General features: G+C 40.5%; 1 protein-coding gene across 8 annotated transcripts in view; it reads right to left on the bottom strand.

Moving 5' to 3' along the window:
• Positions 1-89: 89 nt before the first annotated feature.
• SPATA13 (spermatogenesis associated 13) overlaps positions 90-21,830 on the bottom strand; it is a 172,158-nt gene continuing 150,417 nt past the window's right edge. For 7 of the 8 annotated variants that reach the window (XM_064409195.1, XM_064409194.1, XM_064409199.1 and 4 more), the window contains 9 exons: positions 17,753-17,889; positions 17,000-17,179; positions 15,767-15,952; positions 13,515-13,694; positions 12,645-12,877; positions 10,115-10,244; positions 9,192-9,564; positions 5,325-5,399; positions 90-4,107 (listed from right to left, as the gene is read on the bottom strand). In XM_064409195.1, the coding sequence (XP_064265265.1) occupies positions 3,926-4,107; positions 5,325-5,399; positions 9,192-9,564; positions 10,115-10,244; positions 12,645-12,877; positions 13,515-13,694; positions 15,767-15,952; positions 17,000-17,179; positions 17,753-17,889 (1,676 nt within the window). In that variant the 3' untranslated portion in view covers positions 90-3,925. Of the gene's footprint in view, positions 4,108-5,324; positions 5,400-9,191; positions 9,565-10,114; positions 10,245-12,644; positions 12,878-13,514; positions 13,695-15,766; positions 15,953-16,999; positions 17,180-17,752; positions 17,890-20,262; positions 20,420-21,830 lie in introns of those variants that run through there. The other variant, XM_064409201.1, reaches the window with a different exon arrangement.

The following is a 21,830-nucleotide window of genomic DNA, read 5'->3' as shown; positions in this document are numbered from 1 at the left end:
GCATCACGAAGGAAATTTCGTAGACAATAAAAAACCCCACAACAATTTTAAAACTGCAGATAAAGTTTTATAAGACAGAGATGAGGGACTTCAGCTTTGTATATTATTTAATTCAACCATGTACAGTAAGGGAAAAATAATAGGAATGTAAGTTTGTACTTATTTCCAGAAAATAGATTCATTTGACAAACAACATTCAAAGAGTAAATAAACCTTGCAATGCAGTTACTCCAGAAGAAATGCACATCAAGCTACTGCTGTCCTATACATTGTACTTCAGCTGTCAACAGCCAATTCCTCTGCTCTGCAGCCAGGACACTTCATTTACAACACGTGTAACAGCACACACACGGGGTCAGATGCACAAAGCAATGTACGGAAGGTATGTTACAAAACACTTACCAAAATAAAATATATATGCAAGTTATCCCTAGTATTTACAACAAAAGAGTTTTAAATTAGAGATCATTTAGACGGCATCTGCTACGTCCAAATGCCACATCTATATTAAAAAAAGCAGAAAGGCAGTCAGAGAAAGGTACTGTGTTAGTTATGGCTAAAGACCTTTGGCTCCAAAATTGTGATATAATTATTTCCAAAAGACAACTAAAATGTGGAACATTTGAGAAGTCTGTCTTTGAACTCAGTTCTTACGCTGACCACTAAAATTCAATGTGAAATTTAGCATGGCAAGAACCACTTGTAAAACAATCTTATTATTTTATACATCAAATGCTCTGAGTTGGATGCAATTATGGTTTGGCATCTCCTACCTCAGTGGGAACCCATTTGAGGACAATTATATTTTACTGCATCTCATGCAAAAAGTCTGAGGTTATCTGCTCAGCAGGCCATCAGGAAGGCTCCGGCTGGGCTTTATCAAAATGAGGCACAAATGTTCTTAGTAGTTGCCCTAGAATTTTTTATAGTAACTTAAAGCATGCAAGTGGAAAAGAACAGATGTTGCCATCACAGCTTTCTGATGATATCTATCTAAGTTTTGCCAACAGAAGGAAAATCAGGGCAAGAGTTGCTAGAATTCAAACTTCTACATCTTAGTTGCAACTCCTTCCCACAGACTCTGAAGTGAGGCTAACTCCCAAGTAAATATTTGTCTTAATTGTTGAATAATATAATTGTGTGTTTTAATTTCACTATAATTTGTTTAAAAGACTATGGCATAATATAAATTTGGCCTGTCTTACTATATTTGATCTTAAATCTGTTGCAAGGTCATATTGCAAAGAAAGACAGAGAGAGCATTACAAAACAACCATGTCTACATGAAGCGTACTATATGTAGAACCGTCCTGAGTAATCCTCACCATTAAATATTTTCTTTTTATCTCTTTGAAATTCTCCTCTTGAGAAAAAACCTGCTGCATCCAAAACCATATGCAAACATTTCTGTTCATTTTTAGGGCTAAGGCACCAGCACTAATACATGGAAAGAGCCTTCATGGGCACTGACATGACAGAAGAAAAATCCCCAAACCTTTTTTTCCAGCACCCCACAGAACCGAGCATGGGAAGGAAGTAAGTTTCAGTGAAGACACATATGTAAGTGTGGATCTCATAATGTCTTCAGGTCCAGCTAGCAAAGTTTCTGGGTGAGCACTGCAATCCAGCCTTTTTTTTGCACTTATAACAAGTTTCTCAAAATGTCATTATGAAAAACATCATCTTCACTCGCACCGTACATGCATCTCATTGGTTTACAGGCCTGAACGTGGCAGGTACCCACAAAAATGGGCATGTAAAAACACAAAAGGCTTACTCATTTGAGGGGAAGGGTGTGCATCCATGCCTGCATTTGGAAGTCTGCTCCTTATGTTTAAACTGAGCATTTAGAATTATCTATTTTTAAAAATCTGAGCAGCAACGGCTGGCTTAAACATCAAGAGAAATATACAAGCAGCTTTTTTCACCAACTTCCCTGTGCATTTTCTTTCAGCTGGATCACTACAAATGTCAGTGTGCACTTCCACGTCTTAACTAGTTTAGGTCATCTCCCATTGCTATGGGAAAGCACAAGCAATGAAATTTACTATGCAGGGCACAATTTGGCTGAGCATACCAGACTCTGCCTTATTGCTGAGCTATATACACAAGGCATTTGAAATGTACAGTTGTCAAAAAGGTCTAATTTAAAATCAAAACCACAAACCTGGGCTTTGCAGAAGTGGCCACAAAGTTATGAAATCACAAAACCTATTTAGTACTGGGTTTCACAACACTGATGATAAATAAAAATATGGAGGTAACAATACTAGTAGGAACAAATACCTCTTTAAAATGATAAGGCTTTTTTTACATTGTTGTTAAAATGCCTGGCATTTAGCCCCTTGTTTGTTTTTCATATATTACAAATCCATGACAAAGCTGATTGTGCCCATTGTCAAAAATACCCTTGGACCTATCCTAATCATCAGGTAATGCCCCTAATCAGCAGCATAGGATAAAGTATTGTAAAGACATTCATAGCAAATCAGTTCTGAAACATACTGAGTCTTTACTTCCTTACATATTCCCAGCAGTCTTGTCATCCTTGATGACAGCAAGCAAGCAGAAACTATCAGTGCTACAAATATCAGGATCTTCTTTCTTCTTGGTGGCTGTTTAAAAGTTATTCTCCCAGATCAACTTCATGCCACAGAGGAATTGAAGCAATGCATGGACTGAATATGCTGGCCAGAACTGACCTTAATCAAGTCAGGTTCTTCCTCTTCCAGTGGGGACTGATGACACCAAGACAAAAATCCACCTCTGGTCCACACAATTTCTCTGTCCCTTCCAGTAAGGATTTATCTTTCTTTTTGAAGAAGTTATTGGTCAAAACCCATTGTCAATTGAATGTGTACAAGAAGCATGGATCCAGACCGCTTCAATATATTTACATTACAATTTATTAATTTTCTAAGTCCAGCTATATGAATAAAAAGCATGAGATCTACGTAACATAGCCAGCAGTCACCATGTATTGTCTCAACTCTGATTTTGTACATTCACATTATCTCCGTGAGAAAATAAAAATGTATTTTTTACACAGAGAAATAAACATATTGGAAATACAAAGAAGAGTCTCCCAGGTGAAGAAATGAGTGAAAAAGCAATGTGAAAGCTCTACACTGAAGAGCATACATGCATGCATCTGCTCTGACTGAAATTAATCAATCTGAGATGCCCTGGGCTCCTCTTGTTTCCACCTGTGTGCACATATCTTACAGTCCATATATATGGACAATAAATGTACATATCTTTACAGTCCATTTCACACTCTGTTCATGTTTCTATAGGACAGAATAAAATTTCCCTGTTCCAATCTGGAATATGGTAAGGCCTTGCGGGATGTTCTCCTGCCATTTGGCAATGCAATAGAAAAAGGATAGGAAGGATTAGCGTCCACTAAATTCTGCAATACCTGGTTAATCATATGGGATATCTCCACCTGATTTTAATAGGTGATCTGTGCCCAGTTCTCCAAAAGGAAGGAGAAAATTCTCCTCAGACTCCCTGCTGATACATCCCTATACAAAAATTCCTCCCTATCCAAAATTTGGCCATCAATATAAGGTTAAGAAAAATGAAATGTTACAACGACCTGCACGATTCCCTCACTACTTCAACATAACTAAGAAACAGAGATCAAATACTGCTGTTTCTGAGTAACAGCAAGTTGTCTTTGTCAGAAGAGAGACTGCTCTTCATCAGCAATGCTGACACTTGGCAACATGGACTTCAGAGCAGCCCTGACAAACTTCTTTCTTATCCAGGACAAAGGCTGCACTCCTGGCTCAGGGGAACCCAAGGTTCTGCCTCTGAAATGGGAGATTCACTGAGCTCAAATAAGCTTGACCGTGTCTCCAAGGTCCTCCTCTGGAGTGAGTCTCCCTCTGTGCTGATGTCTTTCCAGGTCCTTGGCCCCTCACTTTTTAAAAGGAGTGAGTTTGTTGAAGGTATGCCAGAAGAGGGATGGCTTCCGCTTGGGTTCTGCCAGGGCAAATACTTGCTGCTGTGGGACACTGGTAGGCACGGTGATGTGTCGCTGGTGAAGGGGATGAAGGGTTTGGTGTGGAGGAGGCACGGGACACCCATTATAACTCACACCTGCAGAAGAACAGTTGGAGAAAGCACCTGAGTCAGCCAGGGAAATTTAAGCACAGCCAGGAGACAAGATGAATTTTGCCATGATCTTGAATGGCACAACCACTAAGGGTCACGTTTTCTGATGTTTCACTTTTTAATTGCTGCATTGATTTAGATTAAGAAGACAACAGTATCAGTAAAATTAATATAACAGAATTACCAAAAACAAGCAGCAGTTCCACACAGCTGGACTATATTGTTTGCATAAGTACATCTTGGCATTTCAAAGGAATGACTTCAAACAGCAGATACTAGTGCTTCAGTCCACTCTCAGAGTAAGGCTGGGCAAAATACTGCTACCAACAAGAATGTTGTTTCTTCCATTTGAAATATATTTCTCTGGGTTAATGTTCTTAAGACTTTGAGCTTTGTGCATTCTGAACAGAATCTCCTAATCACAAACATTAGCCACTCCCCTGAAAATCCTCACAGGTTCCAGGGGTATCTATTAATTGATTAAGAGAAAATGCTTTAAGAACATTCATCTCAGTGAACAGAAGACAACATCAACTCATTCACTCCTAAACTCAGACTTAAATCTTATTCCACTTTTCTTTCAGCACACTAGAGATTTAGCTGAGTTTGACTTTAAGATGGAAAAGGACAAAATCCTTTGTGATTTGTTTCTGTTGTGATTATTTTCTGAGAGAGGAAATGAATAAAAAAAGCCATTTCCTGACAAACAAGCTTCTGGTCCATCCTTCCTTCTAGAGGAATGCCAGAAGAAGCCATTTTGACTGTTGTTATAAATAACGTAACAATGTGACTTGCAAAAAGAACTTTAGGACATTTTAAAGAAGACACAGAATTGGTAAGGAAGAACAAGCTCTTTGAGTAAAAGCAAAGGAAGGAACTGTAACGCTAATTTATAATTTAACCTGTGCGTCCAATTTATCACAACCTTAAACACCCTGCCTTACCTCTTGAGTTTCTTCTCTAATATACAGAATACTGACTTGTCTGTTTGAAGAAGCTTAGGGAGCTGATTTAGTAGACAGTTTAGACAGATATTGGATTTTAATATTAAAATACAGGTTAATGGCAATTATTTGATCCATGTAAGGCACAAAAAATGTTTTTAAAAGATTGAAAAACTCAGCCACAGCCAGACTGTGCTATTTCCTAATTAAAAGATCAATGGAACACAGTAAGAAGGCAATGCAATTTTCAACACCCACCTTTAATTTTTCCTTGCCTTGACTTACGGGCATTCTGCATGGCTTGTTTCTTCTGATTTTCTGAGATTTCCATACCTACACATTGAAGTGTAAATTAGGGCACTAGTACATATCTAATACTTGATTGCATTAAATTACAACAAATAAGTAAACTGCATCTTAAGCAATTTCTAGTAAATCTTAGTAGCAATACACCTGAAGCTTTGAGAAGTACGTTTTATGTTGTCATATGAACTTAAAGAGGGTTTTCCACTGGTATAATGACAGATAAGTGCAGGTAACAAGAGATTAAAAAAAAAAAAAAGGTGTAAATTAAAATTTCTGAAATTGACAAGTCACTAAGTAGCAGATCACAAATGCAGAATCCTTTTGTTTTTCACTCACTCTGAGCTAACCTGGGTAACAGATTAGTGTCACTGCTAGTACAAATCTGTCTATCTTTCCCTTCACTCAGAGGAGAGTATCACAAAATCTGGCAGATGCTGAAGCAGGCTGTGATGTGGTTTTGGCGGCATCATTTTGGGGCTGGATCCCTCACTTAGGTCTCTCATACATACTTGTGTAACTCACATGAAGCACATGGTAACCCTATGCTATTTACTATCATGTGACAGGTGTCTGGCTGAGCTGGGGTACAGCGATGACAGACATCTGCTAGAAGGTGGCATCAGAGACTGGTGCTTTGTGGAGCCCAGGTAGAGGCACTCCAGTTTCCTCTCCCTGTGCACAACACAGCTGAGATACGTGCAAATGTCACATTTGCACAAGGTGACAACAGGGTGCACATGCTGTTTCATTTCATGCTGTGCATAAGACTGCACTCATTTCTACATATGCACAGGAAGAGCGCAGAAGCTGTGGTTCAAAGCCAGAATGAAGTGTCTGCTTTGGTTCTATTTTGCATCTACCTCACTTCTCTATACTTTTAAAACTCCTTTTTTTGTCCTGAACTTATGAAGAAGTTATTACAAATCAGCAAATTAACTTAAAACATCCATAATTTTTGGATAGCAGCAGTTTATTTTATTCTGCAGGTTGTTTTTTGGGTTTTTTTTCCTTTACAGAAACAAGGAAACAGATTTTTAAAAATGAAAGCAATTTCATCAAGAGAGATCAGACCATTTTCTTAGGGTTACTATTAGTGGTTTGGAGAAGGATTTTCTGGCTGTGGTCTTTTCTCTCATATATTCATAAAAGCTAAGAAAAGCTAGATATGGTTTGGGAGACAATGACTCACACCAAAGTATCTTTGAAAATAGAAGTAAAATGCCATTTGCAGTTCTGAATTGAAAGAGTATTATTTTTTCTCTGAGTGGTCAGATTAGAGGCTTTGTGTTTAGTCCAGCAAGATAGCTTACAAAATCAACAAGACAAATTTAAACCTGAGGTTGAGAATAGTGGCATTTTTCCATTGGTTTTGGCTGAAGGAAATGTTTAATTATGCCAAAAAAAGAAATTTTAGAAAAGAAATATTCTTCTGGTTAATGGAGAAAACATCCAAGCCACTGTGGCTCACAAGACCAGATGGACATTGGTTATTACAACTCAGCTATCTTTCCTCTGGTTCATCATACCTGTCTGAAAACAGGAACATCAGAACAGTGAGTTGCAACACTTGAAAAGCAACTTTACAGAAAGCTGGATGTTACCTGGGCAGAGAAGACTGCATGTGCCTATGTGCCATTATCAAACATACAGTTTCTCTTGTTACTGGGTTGGTTTTTTTTTTTCCCCTCACTATATTGCACTGTGCCTGAAGAGCATCAAGCACAATGGACCCTCCTTGTGCAGTTCTTGCACTCAGCAACCATGGGAATTTGTGACCAAGCCCCAAAACAAGGCTTAGTGCTTTTATGACAAACCTCACTGCCAGTGCCACCACCACTGTTGGATGATTACTCTTCTGAATATCATATGTTGATTTTCATGAGGTCCCAGCAGAATAAATAGTTTAGGGCTGTAGCTGCTACACCTTTGCAGTTTCCTCATACCTGGGGATTTCTGCAGCAGTGTCACTTAGCAGGAATGGTAACACCAAGACAGACCTGTGACTGCCCAGAGCAGAGCCTCAGGAGCTTCCTGACAGACAGCATCTAACTTGCTCAGCATACTCTCCCAGTGCTCTATAAAATAACCACCCAGGAAGCAGTGCCGAGCTCAAGAATGCTTCTTTTTAGAAAGGATGGAAATGGAAGCATTCATTTGTTCACTTTTTATCTTCTTTAGCTCAGTCTTGCTAACAGAAGTGCAGGAGCTGTGTTTTACTCAGTAGAACCTTCCATATCACTGTATTATGGTTCTCATTGTATACTGGAGTGGAGTTTTCTGTAACTTTGTTGTAAGAGGGACTGTGTGGACAATTATGATCAGATCCTCAGCAATGTACTATTACCCTCTGATCACCTTCACTCTGTTGCAATATCCACTGTTTTAGTGGATAAAAAACACTGTTTTAGAGTGCTGTTTAGGTGAATTAAGGGAAGACAGCTACCTCCCATCCCTGTGAGCACAAGGTGACAGAGCAAGCTCCACACAGAGCAAGGCACGAAAGCCGTCAGCATTGTGCACACCAACGCTGACTGTAATGTCACACTGTGACGTTCAGCACTGGAAATGGGTCACATTTGCAAAGTCTGAGGGAAGTTTAGCTGTGGCTCCTTCAATGTTTACTCTAGACTCAAGATGACTGGGATTAATTGCAACAGTTGGTGCAATGTGGAAGGGTTAAAACTGATTTTAAATTGATAATGAATAGGCAAACTTTTAAGTATTTTCTTCTGCTTATGGACTATCTAAAATACATATGGAAGAAGCCTTATTTTTGTGATACTTACAACAGTATCAAAAAAGAGAAAGCAACTAAGATCAAAGGGGTTACATTTGTAATGTAAGGGTTATTCCTGTCTTCCCATTATTCTGACCACACGTTTTACGTGATCATGGAATATAAGGTTTGGTTGTTTAAGTTTTAATAATTTCTGAATTGTATCATCCACTTCCAGTGTTAACCTGATGTCAATTCAAAGCATTAGCCTCAAGAATGTTATTGAAAAGGAGAAGTTCTCATGCAGCTGACATTCACAGATGCACTAACATGACTTTTTAGAAACACTAAAAAGAGTTTTCTTTTTTTTTAAATTAGTGTTGCTGCTTTCTTTGTATACGTTTTGCCAATTAAATTTTGCTGGAGCTTTTGTCACTGATCTTAAAGGATGCATGAAAAGATGCAAAACCAAAAAAGCAATCCTAACTATACATTGACACAGAAGACACACTGTCCTTGCAGTGTCCACAGGCTGCAGGTCTAAAACTGGTCCTAGGATTTACTACCTTTTTTCCTGCTCACTCAAGGTTTGGCTTCATTTCTCTGTGCCAGTGCCACTCACTGCCCAGTGGTGCTATTGTTGGGTCTGTGGTTAATGACTCCATACAACAGCATAGGCTTCCTGGACACAGGAGGTGCCACTATATGACAAAGTATAAATCTACAATTATTGCCACTTTGCTTTGTAAAAAAGCATCCTTTATGGACAGATATTTCTGACAAATCGTTCATACAAAAGTGCTAGGATACTAGATGGATTTTTATTATTGTTGATTGTTTTTTGTGACTTGCATTTTGTCACATTTCATCTCTCATTCTGCTCCATCAAGCACCAGAATCATAAGGATGATGCTACCTGCCCTGGACATTTGGCCCACAGTGACAGGGCTAACACACCTGAATAGGCTTCACTTACACAGCTAAACATCATGTCAGGTAAGAAACAGACACCAGCTCAAGAAGACAGAGTGCACATCTGTACAAAACAAAGAACTGCAAAAGCAAGTTTGTTTTAACCACTGTTTAGAAATTGTTTCACTCACCCATTTCCTTGTCTTCTTGAACTCTTCTCCTTTCATTTTCACACGCCTCCATCCATCTCTTTTTATCCTCCTGTTTTTTTGCACAGAACAAATGAACCTCTTCTGTTGTTCTGTTTATTATCTTAAAAGCATTCTTGACATTGATGTTAAAATCTTTGTCTCTGCCATCTTCGGTGTCCACAATTTCTGTCTCGTCCATGTCAATACGATCCTTGTAATATAAAATGTCCCTTCTCAGCAAGTCCTTCTTACAGAACACAAGCTGATGGTCAAAAAGGAAGAAAGTCCTCTGCTGGCTTTTCCCTTGTTTTGATATTTTGGTTAGTTCTCCTGAGTGGATCAGTTCTGAGCTTCTGGCTAACACATCTGGCCCCTAGGAAGACAGGTATATAGAGATATAGATATGTTGTAAGTAAATAATATTTTAAGATCTCACTGTGTGTTTAACCAGTCTTACTATATAATCAAGTCTTGATTTCACTCACTTTTCTTGTATTTTTATTATTAGATTTGAAAATGTCACACAATGTAAATAATATCATACAGGCAAATTCAATCAATGTGGTTCTGCTGTACTTTACTGCTGCATGAACAGAGGGAAATGTTTAAGTCAGTGAAACAGATTCCCATTCTGACAGAACTACCAAACTTCCAGATGAGATTCAGCATTTTTAAAAGCTCCATTTTGTCATCTCATCTCAAAGGCAAGTGTCCATGTTAATACATACTGCTCTTCCTGAACTATAAACAAGGTTAATCAGTAACAGAAACATTGTAAATTAAGCAACTGGACTTTTAACTGAGCAATGACCACTTGAAAAGTAGACACCATAAACAACCACCTACGCAGAAAGACTCCTGCAGGGGACATCAAATATTGTACACAGTACCTTTGCCCAGGAAAGGCACAGGCTGACACTCACCTCCCAGTCTACGATAGAGACTTGCCAACGGGCAATCTTGTCTATGCTTTCTAGTCTCCGTTTTCGCTCGTTGATCAGGCATGCCACGTTCTTCATGGCCTCATATGCAGCTTTTATGTTGCTATAATCACTGGGAAATGTAAGCATATTTCAAGGATCATTTATACAATAAACATGATGCAATCACAAACCATGGAAATGATGCAACCACAGTGCCTGCAGTATAAGCCCACATTATCCACTTATCCCTCTACTCAGGTACTTTAAAAAAAGGAACCTGATTCCCACTATCCCAAACACCACACAATAGCCTGTACAATTCAGTGCTGCTGTACTGCTGGGCTTGTCTAGGAGAAAATTATTAGATTGGTGGAAGGAGGCAGAAGAGATTGATGAATGACCTGCAACACTGTCTCTACTGAAAACAATGGTAGAACTCCCACTGGCCTCAGTGATGGCTGTATTTCACCAAAGGACTGTGCTTTTTAGCAAGATTTTAGTGGGATTTTTTTGGGAAGAGCATTCTTTTAATCATGTTTAACAACTGTATTTTCTCCTTCTTGTTCCTAATGACTGGGTCAATGAACACAAATGGGGAATGCTAGCTGGACAGGAAAAAAACCCAAAATCAATCCACACAGGGTGAGAGGAACCCAAGAACAGGGGCACCAGAGAGAGGAATTAAAGGAGACAATACGAAGAAAGCATCAATTTCTACAGGACAAATGTGTGAGAGCCATGATGGTCATCTGCCTCTTCCTGCTTCAGGACTAATGCAATCAACTCCAGCCAATTCTCCTGTCCTTCTTGCAATGCTCTGCTCCCCTCCTTCTTTCCTGAGCTCCTAACATGCCTACGAATCTCCCCAAGCTTGCAGGCAGGCTTGTTTCATCCTCTGAATAGAAACCATCTCTCCTTCACCTTTGTCAAATGGAGTCTCTCAGAAGAGAGAAGGGAAGAGACATATTTCTTGCTTAAGGAGTCCCAGCAGAGCAGCTGCTTTTTTTTCTTTTATCAGAATGCCTCTTGCAGGAAAGGGAGCCAGATGCAGAAAACAGCACGAACCAGAAATAAATCCTGCCAAGGTGTTACCCTTGCTGTGCTTTTTATCTGCTTCTGTCTCAGTTCCAATTTTCATTGGCTGCTGCTCATGGATGTGCTTCCCTTTTGAATGTGTGCATTCTCTCCTCTCTTTATTTACATCTGTGGGAACTCTATTCTGCCACACTGAATAGAGAAAGTGAGATTAACAATAACAGGATCCTACTAACGTCAGGGAGATGTCCCACAGGGTGACCACATGATATCCATACTGCTACACTGCCCTTCCTTATCTCAGTTCCTTTTTTCTCTGTTGGTATTTATTCTACACTCACTACACAACCTGTGGCCTTCACAGCATATTGGAAATTCAAATTTTTTATGAAAGCAAAATGCTCCCAAAACCCCCAGCTGGCTGGAGCTTTCCCAAGGCTCCATGTGGGTGTGGATCTGCCTGTTTGTGAGCATCTCTGCACAGTAGTGCCTCTCTGTGCTTGAAGGCATCTCTGGATGCTGTGCCACACAAGAGGAAAACAGGTACTACGGGAAGAAGGTGGTGAGACCTCACTGTCACTTTACCTGCAGGTTTAATAGCTCACAGAATAACCTTTCTAAAATTAGTAGCAGTGAAAAAGAAACTCTAGCTAGTAATTCTTATTGCAGCACTTCCCACGTAGACACAGAACTGAATAGAGGCATTTCACATCTAAATGTCAGTGCTTCACACACCTTGTATTTTGCCCCTGGCAAAAATCCAGTGGTCTCCAAGGGGAGTTTTGTCAAGGTTAAAGTACTGACCTTGACCAAGGAAGCATTGCCTCAGGCTTCATTTGGACTTTGAGCACAGGGGTCACAATGGAATACTTTCTTGCAATTATACAAGATAAAAAGACATTTGTAGATAAAATCTTAATTTAGTCTAAGACTGAATCAGTGCAGGGGTTTATCAGAAAGGCTATATGCAACTTCAATTTTTATTTATGCCAGCTGAAAATCTAGTATCTGGACTTTACTGCAAACTAAGATAATGTTTATTACTACTAAGTTTCCAAAACAAATTATCTCCAAACTTATTCAGGTTGCGGTTATTTTCTAAGGCACTCTTCACTTCTTACATCCACAGCTTTTATGAGTCTTCCCCTCTTCCTCTTTGGATTTCTTTTTCCTTTATTTCTTTTGACACACTGGCCTTTTTTTTTTTACTCTGAATTACATATCCCTCCCTGCATCCTGCTTAAACACCACCTTCTCTTCCTTCTCCCTCTTTGACTTATTCCTTATTGTATCTTGCATCCTCTCAGTCCCCTCTGCTGAATTTTCAGATACCGTTTTTGTGACTGACTGTGATGGTTCCAAGAAGCTCTGTTTATCATTGTCCTTGGCAAGTTTTGTTCCTGATCACAAAACCTTCAGTGTTTTTCTGAAGCCAGAAAACTTGAGTAATTAGGTATTACTACTATTACAGAATTTGTTATATTAGTTCTCTCACCTGTGCTCCTGAGTGGTGTATTTGAGCAATTCTGCAAGCTGCAGAGGGTATTTGCAGATTTTCTGAACAGGCGTGAGAAGAAAACCATCAATGGCAATGTCAATCATCTGCTGAAGCAAGCGACAGGCCTCGAAGAAGTGGCGGTATTTGCCCTGCTTCATCAGTCTGGAGAGTTCAATGCAGGCACTGGGATGGTTGTTACAATACTCTGAATAAATAGCAAAGCCTTCTTGCTATTAAAAAAAAATACAACTTTACTAAAGTATTTGTGTATAAAGGAGAAAAGCTATTTTTTTTGTAATAACTGTTATATATAATTAGATTAAGTAATCTATTTTCTATATTGCTTCCAGGCTGATCAGCCTTGAAAGTATGCAAAGAAATCTACTTTGTAGCTGTCAAAACCACGTACCCTTCTTTGCCAGAACACAGAAATAAAGGTCTCTTCTTGAGTCAGGATAATCAAACTCACTTTAAGAAGTCTTTTTCTTTAGGGAAGACAGCTATAGGCTTAGCAAGTCTCTATCAAGAACTCACAGCCTATCTCCCCACTGCCTACCTTCCTTAATGTCTGTATGAAGTTTTTGCATGCTGAATATGAGATTACGGCAAACAATCCAGCTCATCTGTGATCATTAGAGTTTCGCCAAAGAAACTTAAAACTGTTTACAAAATTACATGATTGCTAAAGATGAGGAGAAATCTAAAATAAATATTTAATTAATTGCAAGCTCCTTTACATTCTAAAATGCTGCCAGTTTATTATTTAAGTACCACTTGTTAGTAAAGTCCCCTCCTAATACGGTAACTTTGGCTTTTTATTATCACATTTTGTTAATTTCATAAATAAAATCAACTTTTTCAACCTACATGTTGAAGAAAACATGACCCTATTTCACTTAGATGAGGTTCCTCTTTGTTGTACTGTTTCTCAAGATCCTTCAGAAACTTCCTTTGGAACTTGTAAATATCTTCAATATTTCCAAAAATGGTGCTTAACTGAGCTGTGGTGAACATTCCTGTATGTTTGCGACACTGCCGAATGTAACCCTGAAATGCAATAAAAAACACTCCTTAGTCTGAGGATGTGAGACAGGTCCTATCCTGAACAAAATCACTGAAGCTGCCAAGACCCCTGTGATCTCCAGGCCAGGGAGAGGTTTTAGAGACACACACACACAGAAGCAGAAGTTCAGATTTGCATCTGAGATGTTCACATGTGGATCCTTGGGGTCCAGCCCCCGTCTCAGGGTACCCCACAAGAACCAGGGACCATCCCGAGTGTAAAGCCCACCTGCATCTCCCTGTTACGAATGCCCTGCAGGGACTGAACCTCCAGAACAGCTGCTGTGCTCACAGTCTCACAGCAGCAGGGCTCAGGGAGTGCAGAGGTTAGCTGTGTGATAGGGGCTATCCGCCAGGCTCCTCCATTTGGCTGCTGGCAGGCAGCTCTGGGAGCAGACAGCTGAAATAGCCTTGCAGTTGCTCTGGTGAGGTTTACCAGGAAGTAACACTGAGTGTTGCTGGCACTCTTAGGAATATTCCTGTCTCCTCCACAGCCATCTGCTCTGAGAGCTGTGCAGCGGCTACACTGCAAGCCAGCAACCGCATTTCCTACTGCACCAACAAGGAAAGCTAATTCCTGTGTGGCTCCTGTAATGTGGGCTGCAGACACTTCTTGAATGTAAAACGTGTTTTATGGGTATACTCTAGCTTCATGATCCCGGCTACAGCCAGCCTAAGTGATTCATTCAAGGGCTGAGCTTGCAAATTTGGGTTACTATCTGTGTAGCTTTTCTGGCTTAGTCTTACTTGAGTGTATTTTCAGCCTTATGTCCTACTTGCACCACCCTGGAGATTCACTCTGAGGACAGTAGACTATCTCTACCCTACATGTTAAGAGCATGGCCCATTGCTTCTCTTCTTGGAAAATGTGTGCTTGCTTTCTTGTACTAAACTCAGAGGCTTGCCAGATATTAAAAACCAGGTATAGGATATACATATTAGAGAAAATTAATTCATTAATATATGCCTAAGTCTTAACAGGTCAGTAAAATATGAGACTCATGTCCAAGAATTCAGATAGCCATGGCAGCAGCACAGCAGAACATACAAATTCTTCCCTGGTCCTTCATGCACACAATCAGTCTTACTAGCTTAAATAAATAATGAATATAAATGACAAAATGTACATTTAATGTTTTTAAATCAGTCAGTAACCAATTTTTGTCCTTTCTCTCCCTTTTTTCTCTCTTCAAGAAAAAGGCCTGATCTAAAAATGGAAAAAGAAAAAAAAAAAAAAAGAACTAATAAAAACCTACTGCTGCCTTGTCTACTTTGTATGTAGTATGTGTAGCTGTGTATGAAAGAATCTAATGGTAAGTGGTGGACTAAAGGATGACAGTATGACAAATACAAGGACAGACCTAGCAAACTAACGCTACAAAGAATATTTTTGTAGGTTGCTTAGCACCATTTCAGATGCAAACCACAAAGACAAGTCAAATACAGGTCAAATGCATCATAAGTCATGTCAGAAGAGGCAAACTTCAGTGAAAAGTATTAAGAAGCTTCTTCCCAAGTGTGAGCCTCCAACTAATATTGAGAAAAAAAGCAGAAAACCACCCCCATTTTATGGTTCAAACAAGCAAGGCAGATCTAAAACACACTTAGATTTCTTTATAGCTCCTAAGGATCCAGTAAATTCTCCTCTCTTGAGAAAACAGGGAAAAAAACCACTTAGCAAATACTCTTTCCAAGTTACTTCCAAGAAGTTTTGTCACTGAACTGTAAATTATTTTACTACAGTTACTCAAAGTTTTCTATACAGTGGCAAAAATCTCTAAATGAACTGGACTTCCTCCATTCATTTATTATGGAAATAGCGGTCAGAGAGGCACTTTTTTGCTGTCAAAAATGGAAGTTTTTTTAAAAGAAAGGAAGCAATGGCTCATAGCAGTCATCAGAGAGGAAAGCCGTAAGAGGAAACACAGAATCTGACTGACAGCATCAGAAGTGTAATTGGGAGTATTTTGATATAAGAAACCACTGTGGTTCTCAACTTATATGGAATGATTTGTTTTCATTAGGTCAGCAGAACAGCCTCAGGTTAAAGCACGTACCTCACAAATGTCCTTGAGATGCTTGATATAGACTCGTTCTGTTTTCATAATTTCCTGTATAACGTTGGTTCTCATCTGATCCCTGTTTTCAGCTATTTTCTGGCGATGCTTGCTAATATCTGAATCTTGTTCTTCATCCTGGATATTACTACAATTTTCTGGCACTTCTTCCTGATTAACTCGCAGCTGCAGCCAGAACAAACAAAGCAATTAGAGCGAAGCAGAAAGTTTTACAATATGTGGTAAAACTGTTATAAACTTCTTATACCTAAGAGAAGAGTGGATACAGACATATTCTCATTCTTATCTTACAGAGGGGGCATCACAAGAGGATTTATCTCATTGTACTCACTGCATATTCAAATAAAGTGTTGAGATTTGTCTGGTTAAACACATGACTTCTACTCACAGTATTTGAGAGAGACCATGTTGTGCTGTCCATGTACTTTTCAGAGTCAAGCTTATTTCTGACATTTACTAATAGTTAATGTGTTTGGCCAAGCTAGCATAGGGGTAAAAATTACAAAAGCAGACACTCAACTGCTTTTAAACAGTTTCCCTGTGCTCCATCTGTATGATGTAGACAGCAGCACCTCCTTTTCTGACTTCTGATTGCCCAAGTTGCCTAGAGATCTAGGAAGGGGAAAGGGAGGAACCCCCTGCTACACTTTGTGTATGTAGTACTTCATGTAGTGCGGCCCAGATTTCACTACAGTTTCTCAAAAGGTAGTTCAAATTATTTTCTAAAACATACTTCAATTTTTTATCATCTTAGAGTTACACTGTCATTAATCTGGGTGAGTTCTGACTGCGGAGTTCAGACTGTGAACCAGATTTCTACACAATGTCCTTCATAATAAATTAAGCCCTATTTTACCAAGAAATCCCTGCAGCATAGCTCTTCCCTGACCTTATGAGAACTGTTGTTCCTCTCTGTATACATTGATGACTTTCTGGTTGAGCTTCCTGCTCTTGTAATCTCTGTTTGAGAATCTCCTTTGGTTACAAAGGGACCAAATGAAGAAGACAGAGTAAAAGCTGTCAGAGGAGCTAAGTGATCTTAGGGTGTGATTCTCTACTGCTTTTTCCTTGTGAACTCATGAGGGGTCACACCGCTGAGGTTCAGCTATAAACATGCTGAGGATCAGGTATGAAATGTAATGCCATCAAAACTCTGCACTCTGCTAGGAATCCTGCAATGGTGCAGAACCAAGAAGCAGAAGAGTTACTCACCCTGACAAAGCTAGCTGGAAACCAGGCCTCCTTGTCCTCATTTCTTCCCCACCACCAATCTTTGTTGGAAGCTTCTAGAACTCTAATGACATCTCCAGCTTTGAAGCCCAGCTCTTGATCATCCATAGTGACATGGTCCCAGAGAGCCTCTGCATAGACGATGGTGCCATCGCTTATCAGCTAAGATAAGAAGAAAATGAGATTGCAAAGGACAGAAGATAAACTATGAAGTGTTTACAAACTACAACGATATCAATATAGGTCACTAGATTGCCTACTATCACTCCTGTTACAGGACAAAACTAAAATTTCAGTTTTTCAGAAATCTCTGCACATTCTCATTAGTGAAAACAATTAGAATCCTGCTCCAGAGCAGTTACATAGTGTAACAGTTACAGTCTGTGATGGTTTAAAGCCCAGAGGAAAATTAAACCCATTCAAATTGTTCCCTTTCTCCCACTCCCTTCCTATAGAGGAGGAAACACTAGGAGAGCTTATAGAAGGAATCACAATTTACTGAAAAACTGCAATAACCGCAATAATGCTACAAGAGTGTACAAAACAGAGTTTTACCCACAAAAAGGGATTCACCACTGAGCAAACAAAAGTCCCTCCCACTGAAACGAGCTACTGCCATTGAATTTTTTATGACTGTGAAATCTTGGACTACAGAAAACATCCCTCCGCATCCCCCACCCCTGTCCCTGCCCTCCCTGTGCCATCATTCCAGCAATGCAAAGCCCCGGACATTACCTCATTAATTGCTAGCTGTTCCCCTCCGGGCTGCAGGTACCTGGGAGCAGCTTGGCACAGCTCCTCGTAGCTGTAATCTTCCTCACTGCCATTGTCATCCACTAAGGCTGAAGATTCAGTTCCACCATCTGCAGCAACTAAAACAAAAGTGCAACAGCTGTTTGCTTCATCATTTTTATGATTCAAAGAAAGACAACAATGCAAGAGGAATTGCTGAGAAATTGCCTTTGTTGTCATGAATAAAACAGTAACAGCAGGAATGGAGGGTAGCAGAGCTCTCAGGAAAACTACCTTTCCATCATTAAATACGTTTTGCTCATTTTTAGAATTTCTTATTTAGCAGCTGATAAAACTGAGAAACTTTTGTACACAAAAAAGCCAGAACTACAATGATTCCTTACTTATTTTTTACCAGAGGAAAACTTAAATGACCTGTATAAGAAGGAAAGCCCCAATGCCATTTCCCAGGCAGCAGATGTGAGAGCCCCAGCAGTCCCCAGCAGTCAGTGAGGACACTGTCACCCCCACACCGGGTTCCCTCAACAGTCACATCCCCTGCAGGACATAAGGACCCAATCATGCCCACCCACCCATGAGAGGGGTGGGCAGCCCATGTGCAGCCCCAGCTCTGCACTGACTGCTGCCACCTCTCCCCTGCACTGGGGAGGCTCTACAACCCCAGGGCTCAAGGGGACATTGAGCCCAGACTGAGCACAGTGGAATGGCCCTACAAAAAACCTGTTCTAATTGTCCCAAATCACAACAATTTCTTGGTTTGACAATTGTACGTTTTCTGACCAAAAAGGCAGCTTTGTACATAGAGAGGCCAGGACTAAAATGGGTTTCATCTTATTACACAGCCACATAAGCCAGAAGAAACACAGTTACTGTATAAAACTATAAAATCCCTTTCGAGTACACCACTGGGTGATAGATCCTTTTGGTGATCACCACTGGCAGAGGAAGAAAACTGGGGGCTGAGATCAGGAACAAGTCTGACTGACTGACTGACTGACTGACTGACTGACTGACACCCATGCTGCTCAGTGCTGGACCCTATCAAGTAGGTTTGCCTCTGAAAGCTGCCTGTAATGTTCAAAGCACCCAGGATCAAGAAGCATTCATGACCAGTGGCCCCATGCTTGAGTGCACTCTCTGGTCCTTAATTTATTCCTAAAGATTAATTCTTATGGAAGTCCAAGCTGTGAACTAGAGTCTGAAAATCATACAATGCTCAAAAATGCATTAAAAAGTAAAAAGTCAAATTCAGAATAGGTTGCTAGCACTGAACTTCTTTGCTAAAGGTCAGTGTGTCCCAGGTAAGTTGCCACACAGTCAACAGAGCAGCTCTTACTCCTGAGTGCCTGGAAAGGGACATTTAAGCAGAATTATTGAACCTGCCAATTCCAACAAGCAGCAAGGCTGAGCAGCAGGATCCTGAGACTGCCTCTTCACTACTCTGCTTCAGACCTGGGCATTGCCTGTCTGCTGAGCTCTGTCTGGGCTCTGGATGGGTAAGAATCACGAGGAGACAACTCCTGGCTTTACTCCATGCACCTACTACCACCAAGCACTCTGCTGCCATCTGCTATTTACCTTATAGGGAGAAATATTGCAACCCCCTCCTCAGGGCATGCATACCATCACCGGCATCTTCACTCATCTGAGCATTAATTTGCCAGAGAGATCAAAGCAGACTATCACTCAGATTCAATAAAAAACTTGCAAAATTTTTCTTTCCATTAAAATGGAAAAATATGGCATAGTCTTGATACAACAGAACATGGCTATTCTGTTCTACTCCCTATCATTTTAAATAGACATTCACATTAACAGTAAAATCTGCTTAAGCAAGAAGGATGCAGAACCCCTATTTAAAAAATCAATACCTTTTTCCCCTATAAACTCATTAATCTGAGCACTGACAAACTTTTAAAATACATCTTGTGAAACTTACTGAAAATCTTTATTTAAACAAATCTGCAAATAAATACTTCATTAAAACAATTTTTATCTTAAAAAAACAACATCCAAAAAATTAAACCCAGTGATCCTTTATACATTTCCCATGCACTATCCATACTGCCTGTGAGGTTGTTCCAGTAATAATGGCACATCGAAATAACCTAATTCATTTGACTCCAGACAAAAAACAACTACAACTTTGAGAGAGAAAGCTGTTTGTTACTCTATCAAATCAACAAGCTTACATGGACTTTGTAGGGTAGAATCAAGTGAAATCTTGCATTCTGCATCTTTTCCTCTATTGTATACAGAAACACCAGAGGGAGGGGTGTGTTTTCCCAGTTGCACCAACGGGATGCAAAAAACTTAAGACAGCCTGGGATTGACGCCAATCTCCTAGCTGTTTTTTACCAGTACTGCAGGTTCCCATGCATGACACAGAGTAAGTGTCATTAGAATCAGGCCCCCTGACTGCCACTGTTTACCAGTTCAATCAGAAAACATAATGAAAAAAGCAAGAGCGAGCATGTCCTACTCACACGTACCCATCTGCAGGCTCTCCAGACTCCAAAAACGCGCCATTGCCCCCCTGGCTACCATGCTGCCGTCAGACCTCTAACAGGTGATGATGCTCAGTCCTACAGGGCTGGTGCAGGATCACAAGAGGCTCTGAGCTACCCACAGCTCAGAGGAACAGGCTGTCAGCTGCCTTCAGCTCCCGGCGGTGCCTCGGAGGCCGAGCCCGGCTGGGAACTGCCAGCAGCGCACTCAGCCGCTCAGCCTGGCTGCCGCGAGCTCCCGGCTCTCTGACATCATGGGGTGCCCTTAGGGAGGAAGTTCCAGAAAAGAAACAAAAACCTGGCTGCCTGGCCCTGGCCACGCTGCGCCTGCAGCCGCCCAGACCGCTCCCACAGAGCCTGAACATCACGAACACAGCGAGCCAGGGAGTGCATTTGTTTTTCATTAAAGCAGCTAAACGCGATTTCAATCTATATTCAAATGACTGCAATCCAGAGGGAGAGACTATTTGGATGGGAGTTGGGAGTTCCTTGTATTACAACACTGGTCAGAGTATCGGTCTGTCTTTGTCATACTATACCAGTTAAAACTCCAGAAGAAGTAAACATTTAAGGTATTTTTTGCACAATTTCTCTTGCTTCACAAGCAAATGCTGTATCATTTTTTAGGGCACAAGCAGCACAAGTGTTAAGGCTGCAGCAGACTGCTCCCAGGAAAACAGGGAGGAGGGAGACATTTTCTCACTGAAACTACAAACTTAATGCAGCTGTGAAATAAGGAATGAAGCAGGAAAGCATTCAAACCATCCATCTTTCTCTGGGTCTGACCAGAGCACAACCTCATTCATTCACCACGGGCCAGCATTCAACCTTGCATCTGTGTCCTCCCACAGTGAAGTTGGATCAGGCCATACACTGGAAGCAAAGGCAGGACCTGCTCCCATCAGGAGAGTGCAAAGCCTGCTGCAACCTATGTCTGTAAGCAGTGATACACCTACAGTTTGGAAAGCCCCAAAAACTTATTGGCTTCATCTTTACCTGAAAATTGTTGCTCAGCTGAGCCTGTCCTGTAACTGGGGACTGCCTCCTCCAGGGATGTGTTCACAACACCCTGGAGGCATTTCTGCACACAGCAACTTCTCAACACCCACTAAAATCACATGGTTTTCCCCAGCGCTGCCTCAGACACAAGGCCAAACATCACCCTGAAATATTAATGCTGTCTTCCTGCAAAAATCCTATCTGTGCTGCGCTCCACAGGAGACTGACAGAAATCATCTTCTGAATCTCTCAAACATCCCTATTATTTCTTGCTGCAAGGACTCTAGTTGGATAGCACAATAAAAACAAGCTACTACATAAGATCTTCATACACAGCATTTTTCTTGGCATAAACCATTAAAATAAAGCAAGCTAGCAAACAAAAGTGACACTGATGACACTGAAGTGCTGAAGATCCTGGCACTTGGAAATGAAAATTTCACACTTTTAATCAGCCACATCACAAGATCTTTGCCATGTCAAACCCCTACCCATCAGGGAAAAACAGTTCAACTGCCAAAAGAAAACCAGATCAAACCCCACACAGCTCTTTT

Source organism: Passer domesticus, chromosome 2 (genome assembly GCF_036417665.1).
Source record: "Passer domesticus isolate bPasDom1 chromosome 2, bPasDom1.hap1, whole genome shotgun sequence".
NCBI classification, from domain to species: domain Eukaryota; kingdom Metazoa; phylum Chordata; class Aves; order Passeriformes; family Passeridae; genus Passer; species Passer domesticus.
This window is presented reverse-complemented; position numbering and strand designations above follow the sequence as displayed.